General features: G+C 39.9%; 1 protein-coding gene across 14 annotated transcripts in view; it reads right to left on the bottom strand.

Moving 5' to 3' along the window:
* Positions 1–19,615, bottom strand: part of ASPH (aspartate beta-hydroxylase) — a 203,488-nt gene that overhangs the window by 163,298 nt on the left and 20,575 nt on the right. For 9 of the 14 annotated variants that reach the window (XM_084619332.1, XM_084619338.1, XM_084619339.1 and 6 more), the window contains exons 2-3: positions 691–840; positions 127–171 (exon numbers count right to left, since the gene is read on the bottom strand). In XM_084619332.1, the coding sequence (XP_084475458.1) occupies positions 127–171; positions 691–840 (195 nt within the window). Of the gene's footprint in view, positions 1–126; positions 172–690; positions 841–4,594; positions 4,889–19,615 lie in introns of those variants that run through there. The other 5 variants (XM_084619340.1, XM_084619344.1, XM_084619335.1 and 2 more) reach the window with 2 other exon arrangements.

Below are 19,615 nucleotides of genomic sequence, written 5' to 3'. Positions count from 1 at the left end.
TATTTGAATAATGACTGAAGGAAAGAAATTTTTTTAAAAGTTAAAATAAAGAGTAAAACAGAATATGATTAGCATGAAATTTTAATTCCAGGGAGAGTGAAGGAAGTTTGTTTCCCAATAGCCTACCTTGAAGTACCTCTGACAAGTTATAACGGAAGTCCTTTGCTTTGGCTGCATGCATGGTAAAAATACAAAAATCATTATTTGCATCATCATCAGACCCTATCAGGTTTTTAATCAGATGTTTGAACCTTACATACAGGTCAATTATAATATCCTCCTAGATTCACCTGCATCAAAGATCAAGTACAAACTAACAAAGCATCAGCTAGGTGAAGACTGGACAGATTTCTTAGCGCCTAATAAACATGAAGTTTTTTTTAAAAAAAAAAACAAAAACAAATACTATCAGAACTGTGAATTTTAAACATGATACAAAAAGCACAGTACGCATCCTATCATACCAGGTGTCCACTGACATATTTATCTAGTAAAAATAATACACTTGCAAATATATGTGCAGTAGTTAATTTACAAATTGGTGATGTGCTCCCATCTATCTGAAGGCAAGATTAAATCTTCAGTCTTTCTTCCTGAAATCGGAAAATGCTTCAATTCAATGAATGAAGATACAAGAAGCACATTTTCTGACGCACTAAATTATACATATTAAGAAATTAAAGTTCTTACCTAGAACTTCTTCATAATCTACAAGTTCAAACCAAACAACTGCTACTGATGTCCAAACTCCCAGCAGTGCTATTACCATAAACCAGGTGAAAAACGAGCTTCCAGAGAGGCCTTCTTTCTTCCCATTCTTGTTTCCTCCATGCTTTGTCTCTGTTAAATATGTGTAAACATGGAAACTGGGTTACTATTAGAAGGCATACTATTTTATTATAAAAGTATGCATGTTTTTACAAACTGCGCAAGTAACGTATTCTATCATGACAGAATAATGTTTCTGTAGTACCAAGTGCTCAATAACTTTTGTAAGGCTGTTTACACTACAAGCACTACAGTGGCATAGCTGCAGCTATGCCACTATAGCATTACCTAGTGCCACCATAACACTACATAGCATAGTGTAGACATTTGCTACAGCAACAGAAAGGGTTTTTCCCAATCAATGTAGTAAATCCACCTCCTGGAAAGGCAGTAGCTAGGTCAACGGAAAAATTCATCTGTTGACCTATCCGTTCTCTGGGCTCAGTACCAGGGTTTAAATCGTCTTAACTCCAAGTGAAACACGTTGACATAAATTTTAGACCAGGTTTAAGTTACTTTCACTACTATTATCTCCTTTATTATTAGTAGTAATTGTAATAGAGAGGGTTTTCATATGCAGGCAAAAAGGGTGTTTTTTAAATGAGTGAAGCTAACTCGATTGAACATCTACCTCCTTAATGCCTGCATATACACAGTTTAACTCCTTTTAGATAGTTTAAATTGGTTGTATTGTTTCCTAGGCCCCCACGAAGGTGACAATATGATCAGATCAAAGGATCTAAGACGTGTTAAATCAGATCTACACTGGTTTAAATGGGATTTTCTATCTAGTTAAGATAAATTGACTGAGCTAACTCATTTAAAAAAACCACACATCATTGTCACTTGTGTAGACAGAGTTCAAATGCTAGAACACATTACGGGTTTTGATCTACAACGCAGCCACCTTGTTGTTCCCTTCTTTACTGCTCAAAAAGGACGAGGCAAATGAATAGCAGCGAGATTAATTGTATCCATTTGCCAAAAGTTTCTAAAGCCTTCATGTTAAAAACAGAGTTAGTATATTATGTACCCAACTCACAGGGCTAAACTATAAAATTACAATCTGGTATGAGCATCCCTTTATTAAGGGCAGAGAAAGAAATGTGACTTAGAGCATCAAAATTTCTCCCGTTTCCCCCTTGCTCTAGGGAAAAGGTTACTTCAAAACATTTTCATACAGCAGTTTACTCCCTGCTGTGTACCTAGCCAACAATTCTTGCTGGCAAGCAATGGCAGATCCAGTGCTATTCCTACTCCCCACCCACTTGCTCACAGAAGTATCAGACAGGTAGTCCCTGCTTTCCAATGTAAATCTTGCAAACCTTCACGATGTTTCTTGGAGATATTAAATTTACATTTAAAGTTACAATGAAAAAAATCCAGCTAGAAATAAGAAAACTCATTTTTTTTAAATAAAAGTAAAAATACCAAAAAAGATTAACTACATTTTTTAAAAGAACACACACCACGTTATAAACACAAATAAAATGAATAAAAACAGAATACAGTTTTTTCCTGGATTTTCTCACAGGTGAAGGGAGTCTGCCAGTACAATTAATTAGAAGGAAAAGGAACTAGTGATTATTTAGATGTGCAGTGTGCATGCACTTCAAATCCACTAGGGAAAAGTAAAAACTTTACAAAAGGGTATTATAATCCGACAATACAGCAGCAAAGTTATTGTAATGACTCAACTTTTCAAAGGTTGCCAGACAACAGAGTTAACCCAAATAGTTTAGGCCAAATCTTTACTGAATTAAAAAGATACGTTATACATTTTTCAAATGCAAAGAATATTTAAGCATCACTAATGTACTGTGATTAAGATTTGTGTTTAATATCAGTATTTTCATATAAAGTCCAGGTCAAATATTTGTTTGCCATCTTTAATATGATTAATTAGGAAAAATGAGACCTAAATGCTAAATGATCACAAGTTTAAAACAAAACAAAACAAAAAAACACACACAAAAAGCCACACTAAAAGGTAGTAGCCCTGATAAGGGTAGAGGAAGTAGGGATAGTGGTGGCCTCTTTAGCTGACTTACATGGCAGGGGTGGGAGGGGAGGGAAAGTCAGTGCAGAAGGGCTTCCAGTCCCTGCTTGATGTCAGGATCACAGACATACTAAGCTAACCCTTCACCCTATTTATTGCTTTATATGCAGAGTAAAGACAGTCACAAAAACAGCCGCATCAGCTCAGTTGTTACTGATGCAATATTCATAGTGGAGAAAAAAAAATCTATTTAATATTGGTCCTAGAAGCACAGATTTTTGTTTATAAAGTATAGAATTCTGTTTCTTTGACATTCTAACCATAACTTTCCCCCAGTATGGTGTTTCCACTAATCTTTAGAAAGAGACTAGGACAGTTTAACCTCATGCTCGGACACATGAGTATAGTTCAATACACTAGTGATTAGTGGTTAAATTCACAAGGGAAGGTTGCAGGCAACGATAAACAAGGTGTAATATATATAGCAAATATTACAAATCATATGAAAAAAAAATCCCTGGCTAAGAAGTTACTGAATGTTTAGAGAGAGCATAGATAAATATGCTATTTTATAAGCTAAACCACCACACATCCAACTCTTATGAAACATAATTGTGATTATGTACTTGTAAGAACAGCTTATATTAAATGGGTGTTTTAAAGAAGTCTGTGACAAAGATCATATGATATAGTAAAGAAAACTATTTGTATTTGCATGAGCAAATATAGCATGATTCTATTTTATACTTCCATTTCTTTTCTATACTCTTTTCTCTTGTGGCATTTTCTTTACCACTGTCTCTCTGGAAAAAGGACTGTGTACCACAGAGCAACAAGACAGGACATCTAAATAATAGCTTTTTAAATTAAATAAGTAACCTAATATTACTGCTGCATACTTCCACTTCTAAAGAACAGTTTTATACAAGTCTCGCATAATCAGACCCTACAACACAAATATCATCTGTTACAAGTGTAGCTTCCATTTACAAGCTTTGACTCCCCACCTTTAAGTGCTTTGAACAATTTTACTATGCAGAAATCAAACAAAACAGATCTGCTCTAACTTGCAACCATTTAAAAAAAAAAAAGAAAATGTTCAATTCTTCACTATAAGATTCATCCATCATTTACAGAAGCAAACATACATACATAGAGTCAGAGCTAAAAGCTAGCTAACCATTAAGGAATACTAACTCTGGTTTTGAACTCATTCCAGAGAGTTAATTCAACTTTGAAGCTCTTTCTCCGCACATATCAGCTATGTAGAAAATAGGTCAGTTTCCATATCTGGTAAGCCTTTGCTTACCCTGCCATATGTCTTTATACAGATACCATAAGTGTCTTGAACTACATAATACTCCTCAATAACAAATGTTAAGCTACTGGTTATGAATAGTTTCTATGAATAAAGAGGTTATGTGGGAACAAATTTGTTCATTTACTTATGGTTCTTAATACGTTCGGAAATGTGCTCTACTTTAAAAAAATAATAAATAAAATAAAGCAAGCAAGCAAGCAAGCTCGCTCAAGTGAAACCTTCACATGTAAAAAAAAGCCTATTTTAATAGGAATACTATGCTAAAAACCTATGTTGAGTATGACTGACCACCTACCATAAAAATCTAGGGAAAAAAAGATCTCTACTTCAGAATTAATTTAAATAGCAAAAATAAAAGCAGTTTGTGATGCAGAGCAAAATAGTAAACTGAATCCAAAACACCCACATACTACAATATGCTCCTTATTCAGCTGAGCACAAAAGACAGACACAGCCAAAGTACAATTATGCATTTTTTTCATTTCTGCCAAAGGTTAGAATTATACCTGAATCTTCAGCCATGGCACTAGTGTTCTTTATCCATGGATAAAATAAGTATATTGGAATCCAAAATCAACATCCAAGGTGGAACAAGGAACGAGTTACCCTCAATCTAGTCTTGCAACAGTGGCAAAAAAAAGTTTAATAAAGCTAACTCAGCTAGAACCTGAAACTGGACCTGACTGCCAACTCTTCACTGAAGCTATTTTTAGAGCAATCTTCACAAGCTACAGGCTTTTAAGCTCTCATATGGAAATACAGAGCTGACGACAATCAAATTTACTCCCTCCTCTTAACAAAGCATTCTGGATAGTTGGTCCTTTCTCCTCCCTTAATCCCTGAACACCAAACATACCAGGCAAATGAAACAGAACAAACTGTGCTGCTGTATTTTTTGTAATAAGTCATGCCTCAATGCCCAAGTTGTAAGGGCATTAAATCCAGCAGCATAAACTAAAACAAAGTCTAGACCCAGAGTTTGTCTGTGTAGCAATTTTCAAGCTAGCCTGCACCCAAGAAACTTGCTTTGTGTTGGCACATACACTTTTTCCTAACATCCTGAGTAAACTGTTTTTTTGAAACTTGTTGCTGTCCACCTTAAAGGATAAAACACAGCTAAATAACTACAAATGAAAAAAACATGACTACTAAGAACATCCAGGAATTAGAGAATAAATATGAACTGAGTAACCCAGATAGTCGCTCCTTTCAACTGCACCTCAAGTTCGCCTCTAGCATTCTTAATTTGGGTCACAGCTACCAGCCATTTTGCATTAGCAAAAAGGAAAGAAGATGGACTTCAGTCCCAAAATGACTTCTTATACTCTGCAGCATAAATACACACAAAGAGGTTCTTTCCTTATTAAATAAGCATTTTCCTACAAAGCCCATGCTGATTTTACCAATAGTAACCACATAATCTCTCTATAAGCATAAAATTTCTAAAATAATGTGGCACAAACAAATATAGGGGCATCCTTCACGTCCTTTTCAGTTCTGAAAACCTACACATGATTGTTACCATTTAAAACTAAACCAATTCAGTGGTGACCAACACCCACAGTGGTTCTCTGATAGAAAAATTAGATAACTGTGACAATGCTACATTCCACATATTTAATCCTCAATACCCTTCATCCTCAAAAGCTCTCTTTAGGTCACAATGTTTTCCCTATGCTGAGAAAACAAGACAAGTAATTTACCAGCAACAGTGGCGATATAGTGGAGCCTATACTATAGGCAGGGATATGACAATTTATTTTTTAAAATAATCAGATATGGCAACAGAAAATACAGTATTACTACCTTGCAGAATATAAGCAAACTTGCACTGCTTTTGTTGATTAGAAACCATAATCTCCACAATACAACTTCAAATAATTCACAACACTGGAGAGGAAAATAAGGTATTAATGTATGATACTGCTTATTAAATGATCATAGTAATTCACAAAAAGGCTTTTAAAACATGTAGAGAGAAACCATAACCAACTAATTTTAAAAATAAAACCATCCACCAACTAAAAATTTCTTCAAAGCCCTTTTTTTAAGAAGGCATAACCAAACAAAAATTTTAAAAACTTGGCATCTGCTATGACTTGGCAGTGCTCAGTGAATACTACTTGTGATTCAAGTACAATAGGAAGTGAATTCAAATAATAGGGAAAAGGCACAAAATAGGTGGTGAAGACAGTGGCCACATAATGGGGGCCAGTTAAGGTAATTACTATGTATAGTCTATCACACATGGATACCTGAAAATGCTGTTTTGACAACTATAAAGATACACCATGACTCAGTGTTTCTCAAATGCATCCACGAGGGGCTTTTCTTGACGCCACAGCCTCTTGGACGGTGATTGAGGGGTGCTGGGGGGAAGCAGCGGAGCCAAAAACGCCAAAGGAGCAGGCAGCTAGTGTGAGTTCCCCACCTTCCCAGGAGTGGTGGGGTTCAGGCTTCTGGCTTCATCTCTGGGGCAGCAGGCTCTATCCTATGACTGCGGGGCTTCAGGCTCTGGCCCCGTCCAGCCTCACCACCCCATTGCCTCTGGCTCCTGCTGCTTCCCTACCACTTCCCCATCCAAGGCTTAATTTGTCCTCCAGTTTACCAGAGCTGAATAAGTGTTATGTTAATATCACTTTTCACGTTCGTTAATATAGCTTTTCACTGCCTCCTAGCTAGCAAGACTGCTGCTGTGAAAAGTGATATTAACATACAAATATCACTTAATAGAAACAAGACTTACTAGCTAGCAAGTCACTAAAAAAAAGCAAGCAAAAAAAGAAAGAAAAAAAACCCGCAAAAGATAAGAACATGCAATGCACTGCATTTGTGTTTCCATTCTGTTTAGGTCCAGTAAACAATACAGACACCTGTATGTTATTTTTATTATTGAGTCTGCAAAAAACCCTACATAAATAAATTACACTGATTTGGACCTGTATATGTGCATATTTATTTGTTTTTCCTAAAGTTAATGAAGTATTTTAGGAAAAACTGTCAGAGTGGCCACCAGCAAGAGTTGGGGGTCGCACTCTGAAGCCACTAATTTTTTTTTTTGCGAGAACCCCTGCACTATGTGGTTTTGTACAACGCTTTCAGTCTGCTATCATACAAGGTTAAAAGGGTTCAGAGAAGGTGGACATATAGAACCTAGTTAGATTAGGTAACAGTGGTATGCAAGAAAGGGTAACTAAAGAAAACTCACTCTTCTCTGATTTGACTTTAAAGTAGATTTTCCATTAAAGTCTTTCCTATGAAAAATGATAGTTAGCAGATGGGAGAGAAATTTCAGAGATTTATGGTCTCCAATACTCAGTAAGTTACCAAAGCAACAGACAACTTTTACACAGACTTCATCTACCTAGCCTTCATAATTGAACACTTTGGTAGACCAATAGCTTATTTGTGGACTCTTGCCTCCAATAAATAAATAAATAAATAAATACAAATCTCTCTGCATCCTATTCTTTCCAACTTTTCTTTTTTCAACTTTTTCTGTCACATGTCTGAATCTTCCATCCTGATCTGCTGGATTATTGTTTTGCAACAATATATTAATTTTACAGCTATTTTCTGTATATACACAAGAAAATGATGTCCCTTAGTCATACATTAGCCATTCTTAGCTAGAATACTTCCTTGCCAGTGTAAAGCTGTGATAATCTTGGGAGTGTTCTATCACTATCAATATCTATTAATTATAACTGGGTAGGTTATTTAAAAAAAAACCCGTCTTACTCCTATACTTACTACTGAAGGTAGTATTTCCATCAAAACATTAAGATGCCTACTGCAGTGTTCCCTCCCCCCCAAAAGTAGAACTTGTGTTGCAGATTATAAATTTAAAATGAATACATCTAAATATTCTTAAACCTGTTCCTTCCTTGTTCTGACTTGTCTTCGTTCCACCTTGTTGTTAATATTGTGTTGAACACATGATCAGCATTAATCTTTTTAGTGAAGACTGAAGTAAAATAGGCATTAAACATCTCAGCCTTCTTGATATTATTAATTATTAGCTCTCCTTCCTTGCTCAGTAATGGACCTACAATTTGTGTTTTTCCCTTGCTTCTAATTTATGTAAAGAACTTCTTACTGTCCCTTTCTAGGTGCAACTCATTTTGTGCCTTAGCCTTTCTGATTTTTCTCCTTACATGCTTGTGCTATTTCTTTGTACTCCTCCTCAGCAATCTGTCCATATTTCCACTTTTTGTAGGATTCCATACGATTTTCAGGTTCCTAATGAGCTCCTGATGTGGCCATATTGGCCCCTTACTATTCTTCAAATTCAGACAGTTTGATATTGTGCCTTTAATACTCTCTCAGAAGATGCCAGCGCTCAACTACTTTTTTCTGTTCGGTTTTCTTCCCTGAACTGATAGTCTCTGAAAAAAGAAAAGGAGTACTTGTGGCACCTTAGAGACTAACAAATTTATTTGAGCATAAGCTTTCGTGAGCTACAGCTCACTTCATCGGATGCATTCAGTGGAAAATACAGTGGTGAGATTTATATACATAGAAAACATGAAACAATGGGTGTTACCATACACACTGTAACAAGAGTGATCAGGTAAGGTGAGCTATTACCAGCAGGAGAGCTGGGGGTGGGGGTGGGGGAACCTATTGTAGTGATAATCAAGGTGGGCCATTTCCAGCAGTTGATAAGAACATCTGAGGAACAGTGGGGGGGGGGGGGAGAGAATAAACATGGGGAAAGTTTTCCTTTGGGTAATGACCCATCCACTCCCAGTCTCTATTCAAGCCTAAGTTAATTGTACCCAGTTTGCAAATTAATTCCAATTCAGCAGTCTCTCGCTGGAGTCTGTTTTTGAAGTTTTTTTGTTGAAGAATTGCCACTTTTAGGTCTGTAATAGAGTGACCAAAGAGATTGAAGTGTTCTCCGACTGGTTTTTGAATGTTATAATTCTTGACGTCTCATTTGTGTCCATTTATTCTTTTACGTAGAGACTGTAGCGTTTGACCAATGTACATGGCAGAGGGGCATTGCTGGCACATGATGGCATATATCACATTGGTAGATATGCAGGTGAACGAGCCTCTGATAGTGTGGCTACTGTGATTAGGCCCTATGATGGTGTCCCCGAATAGATATGTGGACACAGTTGGCAATGGGCTTTGTTGCAAGGATAGGTTCCTGGGTGAGTGGTTCTGTTATGTGGTTGCTGGTGAGTATTTGCTTCAGGTTGGGGGCTGTCTGTAAGCAAGGACTAACCCAAGATCTGAGAGAGTGATGAGTCGTCCTTCAGGATAGGTTGTAGATCCTTGATGATGCATTAGAGAGGTTTTAGTTGGGGGCTGAAGGTGACTACTAGTGGCATTCTGTTATTTTCTTTGTTGGGCATGTCCTGTAGTAGGTGACTTCTGGGTACTCTTCTGGCTCTGTCAATCTGTTTCTTCACTTCAGCAGGTGGGTATTGTAGTTGTAAGAATGCTTGATAGAGTTCTTGTAGGTGTTTGTCTCTGTCTGAGGGGTTGGAGCAAATGCGGTTGTATCGTAGAGCTTGGCTGTAGACAATGGATTGTATGGTGTGGTCTGGATGAAAGCTGGAGGCATGTAGGTAGGAATAGCCGTCAGTAGGTTTCCGGTATAGGGTGGTGTTTATGTGACCATCGCTTATTAGCACCATAGTGTCCAGGAAGTGGATCTCTTGTGTGGACTGGTCCAGGCTGAGGTTGATGGTGGGATGGAAATTGTTGAAATCATGGTGCAATTCCTCAAGGGCTTCTTTTCCATGGGTCCAGATGATGAAGACGTCATCAAACGTAGCGCAAGTAGAGTAGGGGCATTAGGGGACGAGAGCTGAGGAAGTGCTGTTCTAAGTCAGCTATAAAAATGTTGGCATGCTGTGGGGCCATGCATGTACTGCTGATTTGAAGGTATACATTGTCCCCAAATGTGAAATAGTTATGGGTGAGGACAAAGTCAAAGTTCAGCCACCAGGTTTGCCGTGACATTATCGGGGATACTGTTCTTGATGGCTTGTAGTCCATCTTTGTGTGGAATGTTGGTGTAGAGGGCTTCTACATCCATAGTGGCCAGGATGGTGTTTTCAGGAAGATCACCGATGGACTGTAGTTTCCTCAGGAAATCAGTGGTGTCTCAAAGACAGCTGGGAGTGCTGGTAGCTTAGGGTCTGAGGAGGGAGTCTACATAGCTGGTAGCTTAGGGTCTGAGGAGGGAGTCTACATTATCTACACCCTGACAACAGGATGTCAATGCCTGAGATGATGGGGCATCCAGGATTTCCAGGTTTATGGATCTTGGGTAGCAGATAGAATACCCCAGGTCGGGGTTCCAGGGGTGTGTCTGTGCAGATATGTTCTTGTGCTTTTTCAGGGAGTTTCTTGAGCAAATGGTGTAGTTTCTTTTGGTAACCCTCAGTGGGATCAGAGGGTAATGGCTTGTAAAAAGTGGTGTTGGAGAGCTGCCTAGCAGCCTCTTGTTCATATTCCGACCTATTCATGATGACAGCACCTCCTTTGTCAGCCTTTTCAATTATGGTGTCAGAGTTGTTTCTGAGGCTGTGGATGGCATTGTGTTCTGCACGACTGAGTTTATGGGGCAAGTGATGCTGCTTTTCCACAATTTCAGCCTGTGCATGTCGACGAAAGCACTCTATGTAGAAATCCAGTCTGTTGTTTCGACCTTCAAGAGGAGTCCACCCAGAATCCTTCTTTTTGTAGTCTTGGTAGGAAGGTCTCTGTGGGTTAGTATGTTGTTCAGAGGTGTGTTGAAAATATTCTTTGAGTTGGAGACGTCGAAAATAGGATTCTAGGTCACCACAGAACTGTATCATGTTTGTGGGGGTGGAGGGGCAGAAGGAGAGGCCCTGAGATAGCCCAGCAGAAGAATCTGTCCTAAGAGTATAGTTGGATAGCTTAACAATATTGCTGGGTGGGTTAAGGGAGCCACTGTTGTGGCCCCTTGTGGCATGTAGTAGTTTAGATAGTTTAGTGTCCTTTTTCTTTTGTAGAGAAGCAAAGTATGTCTTGTAAATGGCTTGTCTAGTTTTTGTAAAGTCCAGCCACGAGGAAGTTTGTGTGGAAGGTTGGTTTTCTGGTCACCAGAGCCATGAAGATTTTAAAACTAGTAGATCTCATGCTCTCACACCTAGTTTTTACTTATTGTTTAGAAGAAGGCATAGAAGAAGGCAAAAATACCCTTACTGTTTTTTCCAATTACCTATCAGTTTCTTAACTCTAAATGAACTTGTCAGCGAACTGAACTCATTGAATAAAAACTGAAATAAAGAAAACATTCTCTCCGCAGCTGGAGGAGAGGCTGGTGCTGTCAAAAGCTGGTTTAGCACTTCAAATTCTAGTCCCCGGAGTGTACACAGCAACTTCCATTAGTTCAGTGGTTTGACTTTCTTTAAAAATTTCAGCCAGTGTACTACTTATTTGTTTAAAAATTTAATTTAAATTATTTTAATAGATCATTGTGAGTTTAAACAAATATAGGCTGTCAATTTCAAATTTAATTTAAATAGGTTTCAGAGTAACAGCCATGTTAGTATGTATTTGCAAAAAGAAAAGGAGTACTTGTGGCACCTTAGAGACTAACCCATTTATTTGAGCATACGCTTTCGTGAGCTACAGCTCACTTCATTGGATGAAGTGAGCTGTAGCTCACGAAAGCTTATGCTCATATAAACTGGTGAGTCTCTAAGGTGCCACAAGTACTCCTTTTCTTAAATAGTTTTTTTTAAAATATGCATTTAATTTAAATTTTTAAAAAATCTGATTTTTTTTTTAAGTTTACTTTTATCCACCCTAATTGCTTCATTATTAATGGTGGACCTTAACAGTATTTTATCAATCAAATTTTCAAAAAGTGTGCACACTCATACACACAGTAGGCACACTTAAATTGCTTTTCAAGTGGGGAGATATTCACAGACCAAAGCAGTTAAATCTTAAAGCATCACTTAAAGTTGTAAATACATAAGGGAGAAAAATATTAAATGTGTAGATCTTTAGTATCAGCAAGACAGGAAATTCAAAGTCAAGTTGACATTCTACAAAAAATAAGTATGACAATGCAGAATTAAGTTTATTTGAGCTATATTAATCGTCTCTTACCCCAAAGTACAAGTCCGCTTCATAACAGAAGCAGATCTAAGATACTATTTAAACTACTTTGAATAGGATAACAAAAATGTAAGTGTGTGTATATACACATACAAGCTCTCCATGGTAGAACATTAAGGTTATAAGCTGCCTATCATGTTTCTAAAAGAGGTAGTTTGACACTCATGGTTAGTATTTTTCTAATAGAAGAAACAGCTACTTAATATAACTGGTTCTTCAAGATGCGATGATGCTGTGTATTCCACTTAGGTGTGTGCACACCCAGCGCACCAGAGCCAGAAATATTGCTTAACAGTACCCATAAAGGGGTGGCACACGTGCCTCCTACCTGTACTCCCTTCCCTGGCTACATGAGGTGGTGTTGCCCCCAAGCCCCACAGATGCAGCTGTGATTCTGAATTAGTAGGTCAGGATGGAGAGGCAGCAGTATAGGAGGCTGAATAGACAGCAAGAGAAGATCGGAGAACCACCATCTCAGCTAGGCTGGGTCAATAAGAATGAGCCAGCCTTGAGCTTGAGTATGACCTGGATTAGGGGAAAGGATTTCAGAAGAACCACCTGAGATAGAAAACCTTGGACAGGGAGCCTGGAGTGAGGCCCTCTCGAGAGCAGAACAGATGACATTTCTTCTTGTCCCAGAGGACACTTGTCTTCAAGGGCCATCTGTGACTTAGGGAAAAATACCTGGTGAGATGGTCCACGAGATTATTCTGAATCCCAGGTAAGTGAATGGCTATCGGAGTAATGTTCTCCTCTAGGCAGAGCAACCTGGAGCACACTCCCCTGTTCACATAATACAACACAGTGGTATTCTCAGTGAGTATGTGAACCACCGAGTCTCTGACACAGTGCCGAAAAAAGTGTGACATGCACTGTATATGGCCCACAGTTCCAGGAAGTTGATATGTAGTGAGGCCTCCTGCTCGAACCCCTGTCCCTGTACTTTCAGCGACCCCAGGTGTCCCTCTCTTCCCCCCCCCCCATCCATCAGGGAGAGTCATTAACAATCAGCTTGGCTGGCAAGAGCCAGACAATCAAAACCTTGGTAAACTTTCTCTGGATGCATCCACCACTGCAAGGAGTCCAGGACGAGCGGATAGAGACGAACCAGCCTGTGTAGAGGATGGACAGTAGACTGTCCTAAGCCATATTTGAAGAGGGCGAAGGCACAACCTTGTAAACTGGACCAACTGTGTGCAAACAGACATGTGGTCCAAGAACCTCAGACATGTCTGAACTGTTGTGGAAGGTTGAAGGCTGCAAACAGAGACAAAGATGGTGAATGGTTTGAAAATGGTCAGTCAGCAGAAATGCTCTTGATGTCATGGAATCTAATAGGGATGTAAATACCATTTAAAAAGTTAACCGTTTAAACTATTAAAAAAATATTTCATTGAAACAGTTAACCAATTAAAGGGCCAGCTGGCTGGTAAAGGGCCGATGCGGGGGTTAACCGTTAAGGCAGGTGTCATAACCATAAGGGTAGCCTAAAATTCCTCCTTACCTGTAAAGGGTTAAGAAGCTCAAATAATCTGGTTGGCACCTGACCAAAGGAACCAATAGGGACAAAAAGATACTTTCAATTCGGGGGTGGAGGGGGGGGGGAGAGAAAAGAGGGTTAGCTTTGGGTTCTTCGTTTCTGTGGCCGTTCTCTCTTGGGACTGAGAGGGGCCAGACAGAAATCCATCTTCTCCAACCCATCCTAATCCAAGTCTCCAATATTACAACCAGTATAGGTAAGCCAGACAAGGCAGATCAGTTTATTTTTTGTTTTTCTTGTGAATTTTCCCTGTGCTAAGAGGGAGGTTTATTCCTGTTTTCTGTAACTTTAAGGTTTTGCCCAGAGGGGAATCCTCTGTGTTTTGACTCTGAATACCCTGTAAAAGTATTTCCATCCTGATTTTACAGAGATGATTTTTACCTTTCTTCTTCTTTTTTTAAATAAAATCTTTCTTTTAAGAACCTGACTGATTTTTCCATTGTTCCAAGACCCAGGGGTTTGGGTCTTTGAACATTTTGTAACCAATTGGTTAGCATATTATTCTCTAGCCTCCCCAGGAAATGGGGTGTAAGGGCTTGGAGGGATTGCTGGGGGAAGAGGAACTCCAAGTGGTCCTTTTCCCTGGTTCTTTGTTAAATCACTTGGTGGTGACAGCATACCTCAGTCCAAGGACAAGTAGAGATTTGTGCCTTGGGGAAGTTTTTAACCTAAGGGGGTAGAAATAAGTTTAGGGGGTCTTCCATGCAGGTCCCCACGTCTGTACTCTAGAGTTCAGAGTGGGGAGGGAACCCTGACAGCAGGTTAACTGGTAAGACTAATGCTTACTGGTTAACATTTTCCATCCCTAAAAATTTAACACAGTGCCCCAGTGAATTCAATATTTTGAGTGGGAGCCAACATTGACTTTCCACTGTTTAGGATGAGACACAGATGGGTCGAAGAAGTTCAGTGTGGTGCCATCATGAGCAAGAACTTCCCCTCTGCATCTGCCCCTCGGTAACCAAACATCCAGATCTAGGAAGATGTGAAATCTCCTCTTTGTGAGATACACCGTAACAATCACCATGCATTTAGTAAAAACTCTTGGGGTGTTCCACCACAAGAAACTCAAGGAACTTTCTCTGGCTAGGCAAAAATCGCCATATGAAAGTAGGGGTCCAGAGCAGCAAACCCATCATTTTGAGACAATGCAGGGAGGACATCAATGGAGTGACCATTCAGAACCTCCTGTGCCTGATAGATTTGTTGAGGCTAAAAGGTTGAGGATGGGTCTTATGCCTCTCTTGGATTTGGATACTGGAAGTACCTTCCCCACCACTCCCAAAGCCAGAAGAAAACAGACCTGCTTGAGGAGCAATATCTCATGAGAGGGGTCCCTAAAGAGAGACGAGGAGGAAAGATGGGGAGGAGGTGTGAAGAGGAAACTGATAGCATAACTGATAAAACAGTGCTTTGAATCCAGCTATTGGTGGTGACAGAGCCCAAAGGATTGTGAAAGCAGGCTAGCCTTTCCCCAAAGGGCATAGATGAGGTGAGAGGAGCAACAAACTACAACAGTGCTCTGGACCAAGGAGTCAAAATGGGTGCTTGGACTGTCTGAACCTCAAGCCCAACTGCTTTCTTCTGTGGGATCTATCACTCTTTCTGGGGTAGTCGCACTGCCTCAGGAGAGGGAAAGGCAGTCCAAGCATGCACTGATGATGATACTGCTGCCACCGCCGTTGAACATCATAGTGGTACCAGAGCATACACTCCCAAGGACCACATGATAGCCCTTGAAGGAGAGCAGAGTCTCATAAGTTTAATTTGAGAGCTGTTTTTGGCTGTCAAAGGGCAAATCCTCAATGGCTTGCTGGACAGTGGGAGCAATGCCTGAATTCCAGACAGGAAGCCCCAGTCATGGAAACTGCAGAGGCCACGATGTCTAGTGTGGACTGCAAGGATGTCTTAGCTACCAAGCAACCCTCAGTGACAAATACCCAAAACCCCTCTTGTAAAGCTTTGGGCAGCTGGTCTGCAAAATCTGCCCCAGCTATCCAATTGAAGTCTTACTTGGACAGCAAGGCTTCCTGGTTAGCAATTCACATCTGTAAGGAAGAGCTGTAAATCTTCCTACCCATGAGGTCCAATCATTCAGAGTTCCTATCCTTGGGGGTGGACATGAACCTGGCTTCTCCCTCATCAGTACCAGGCATCCGTTGAGTCCAGAAGCTGGAACAAGAGTCGGTGGTTCAGGGTTTCTAACCTCCCTACTTGGTACCAAGGAAGGGTTAAAGGTACCCACAACATCCTGCATGCCAGCATCAACTCCATGCCAGTCCACGCTTTTCTGGGGAGGCAGAAAAATCACTCCAAGACCAAGAGGAGTCTTAATTGGGTCTTCTGGGACCTTTTCCTCAGCACAGTTGATGGAAAACAGATCCTGTTTCTTCAGAGAGGGACCTGCTCTAGAATGTGAAGCAGCAGCACCCTCAGAGTCCCAGGGTAATCTCCAATCCAGCAAGGGCTTTGGTACTGAAGAAGGCCGCATGGCCTATCCAAACAGTTGCTGCTTCAGATAAAGGTCCCGAGGCCACATGAGTCTATTTCTTAAGTGATATGCAGATCACACAAAACTCCTTCACATGGCCCTTGCCAAAACAGAGCAAGCACTGCACGTGGGGTTTGCTCCCCCAAACGAAGGACAATGTTTAAACCCTGGTGAAGGCATCACCAAGGAAAATTACTACAATTGACACTACACTAACATGGAGGGTAGTGCTAACTATACACAATGGGGCGGGGGGGGGGGAAAGAAAAGGAACTAGTTGTGAGGTTTAGACCACAGAACTCCAACTCTAGCCACGAGCAGTAAAAAGGAACTGAGGGTGTTGGGGCGGTGCTGCCTGATTGAGCCGGGGGGGAATGTGGCCATGAGATGCAAGTGACACTCCTCTACTTACAGGCAAATTTCTCCAGCTCCAGTGCACTGGGCATGCACATTCCTACGTGGAATACACATTTGTATCTACTCAAAGTAGTAGTCATGATGTGTATCTAGCTGTATGTAGGGCTGGGGAACCTGGAATTCCCCTTCAGCAGGAAATTCTGGAAGAAAAAAAAAATTTCTTTCTGCATCAGAACAAAATCACAAATCTTCCAATGGAATGGGAATTAAGATTTTTTAAAAAAAGATACATACATCAAAATGAGGTTGAAGAGGATCACTGAGCTGGCTGAAGACTCTGAAGCCCTGCAACTTGGAGAGTGGAACAAAGCCCTGACTGCTATGGCTCCAACAGGTCTCCAGGCTTTCAGATCTGTGGCAGCCCTCCAGAGAGGGCTGCCAGAAAACCTGCCTGGTTTCTATCAGATGAGGTGACAAAACTGACACATTCCTGTAGACATTTTTCTACTAGCTCTAGTGATGTGGCTTCAGTCCCACGCTGGGGAAATGATTAAGATACCATGGGAATGGGTGTGAATATAAGCACAGACTAAATATAAAAAGAGATACTGTAAGGTGTTCCTCATGTGAATGTAGAGGGTGTGCTGGGCACCTTAAATGGCAATTTCTAGTTAGAATCATAGAATATCAGGGTTGGAAGGGACCCCTGAAGGTCATCTAGTCCAACCCCCTGCTCGAAGCAGGACCAATTCCCAGTTAAATCATCCCAGCCAGGGCTTTGTCAAGCCTGACCTTAAAAACCTCTAAGGAGGGAGATTCTACCACCTCCCTAGGTAACGCATTCCAGTGTTTCACCACCCTCTTAGTGAAAAAGTTTTTCCTAATATCCAATCTAAACCTCCTCCACTGCAACTTGAGACCATTACTCCTCGTTCTGTCATCTGCTACCATTGAGAACAGCCTAGAGCCATCCTCTTTGGAACCCCCTTTCAGGTAGTTGAAAGCAGCTATCAAATCCCCCCTCATTCTTCTCTTCTGCAGGCTAAACAATCCCAGCTCCCTCAGCCTCTCCTCATAAGTCATGTGTTCTAGACCCCTAATCATTTTTGTTGCTCTTCGCTGGACTCTCTCCAATTTATCCACATCCTTCTTGTAGTGTGGGGCCCAAAACTGGACACAGTACTCCAGATGAGGCCTCACCAATGTCGAATAGTTACCAAGGATTAAAAGTTTTCAACTTCTGATTAATTAACGCCATGATTCTTCGAGGGAAAATATTTCCCTCCTTGTTCTATACACTCTGTAGTGTACTTCCTATCATCATGTTTAGCTATATGTTCCAATTAAAACTATGGGAGAGCAGCCAGCGGAGATGTTCTTTTACTGGATTGAATTTCTTTCATGGTTTGAAAGAGTTACCTGTAATGAAAAGAAATTCTAATGGCTACACTTCAATTATCCCTGTACTATGTTGTGAGCATAAAAAAATTACAGAGATCATGGAGACATTCAAAAGGCATTCTAAAAGCTTTTGACAGCATTTCTGAAGTTGGGAGCTTCAAGTTTGGTACTTCATTAAAGCAATCTGATTCTCAAAAACATTAAGAACCTGAAGCGATTACCGAGTTCAAACGGGAGTTGTAGAAGCTAGTTAGACAAATTAGAAGTCTAAATCTGGCTTCATATACTCTACTTAGGCGCCAAACTTTTAAAACAAACACCCTTAAGCATTCATCTTATCCATAATAGAAAGTATCACTTCTCTGCATTAATCCTGAAAAGTTCATTTAACAGAAAATAATTTCCATGAGCAGATTTTCCAACTACTGTCCACATCTTTTCACAGTACTAAGCATGGAAGATGGTATGGTAGATTTCTAGCTAGGTGTGGACCAGTAATCGTGCTAATTTTGAATAACTCGAATTCTGGTCAACTCAAATTCCTTTCTTCTCCCCTCAAAGCAAATCACCATCCTATATTTAAAAGAGCACTTAGTTGAAGTGAGCTGTAGCTCACGAAAGCTTATGCTCAAATAAATTGGTTAGTTTATAATATTGTAGTTCATAACAAGACTTCACACTCTTAGCGTTTGATATGAAACATTTGTCATAACTAGGTATCATGCTCCAATAGCACTATGCAGTAGTAAGTTAGTTATAATATGTACAAAAGCACAGGTTAGGATCTTTAATTGTGAACATTAAAAACAAAAAAAAGTTTTAACAGTACAAATATTACAGTCTGTCAAAGTTCAGCATATGTGTATCTGATCACTTCATATTGCAATGTTTGCAAGACAGTTCATACAGGTTAAGATTTATTTTTCATTTCAAATTAAGTCACTCAAAAAAAACCCTCTCCATGCAGGAAGTCAGTCCATATGATGCACTTGGGGGGGGGGGGGGAAGGGAAGAGGGAGAGAAAGTCAATCACTGCATGCTCTCCACACAAATTACCAGTTTCTGATCTTCATCAGGAAAGAACCACCTGGATAGAATCAGAACTTCACTGCATAAGTTCTCTACAATGAAGAATCCAATAAAAGAATTAGCTTCGAAACAGTTTTAACAAGGGCATTAAGCAGAGGTACCGTGTTTCCATGCAGATTTTTAAAAACTGAAGCTTTTTTAAAAGATTGAACTATTCGTTTAGTGGTAGTCTGTGTACAGTTTACAGAAACAGCAAGGGCAAAAGACTTAAAACAGTCACTTCATAATATAAGCTTACACAAGTTTGTCCTGTAGCACTACTGCTGTACGTTACTTCAAAGTTTTATTGCAGCAATTGGATATTCAAAGATTCTGTACTTCACGTGCTCAGATTTTCAAAGTTATGCCTGTATAATAAGGTGACTCACATTAGATTCAATGTATGCAGTTAACCCTATACAACTTGACCTCCAGTCGTGCTCCAGGACCTACTTTTCATAGCTTTTAATTCCATTGTAAAAATCAAGGTGTTTTGGGTTTTTTTTTTTTCTTTGTTTCATTTTTGGAGAATGTGGAAAGAGCAAAGATGACCCC

This window comes from Lepidochelys olivacea (assembly GCF_965140295.1).
Source record: "Lepidochelys olivacea isolate rLepOli2 genome assembly, chromosome: 2".
Taxonomy (NCBI): Eukaryota; Metazoa; Chordata; order Testudines; family Cheloniidae; genus Lepidochelys; species Lepidochelys olivacea.
This window is presented reverse-complemented; position numbering and strand designations above follow the sequence as displayed.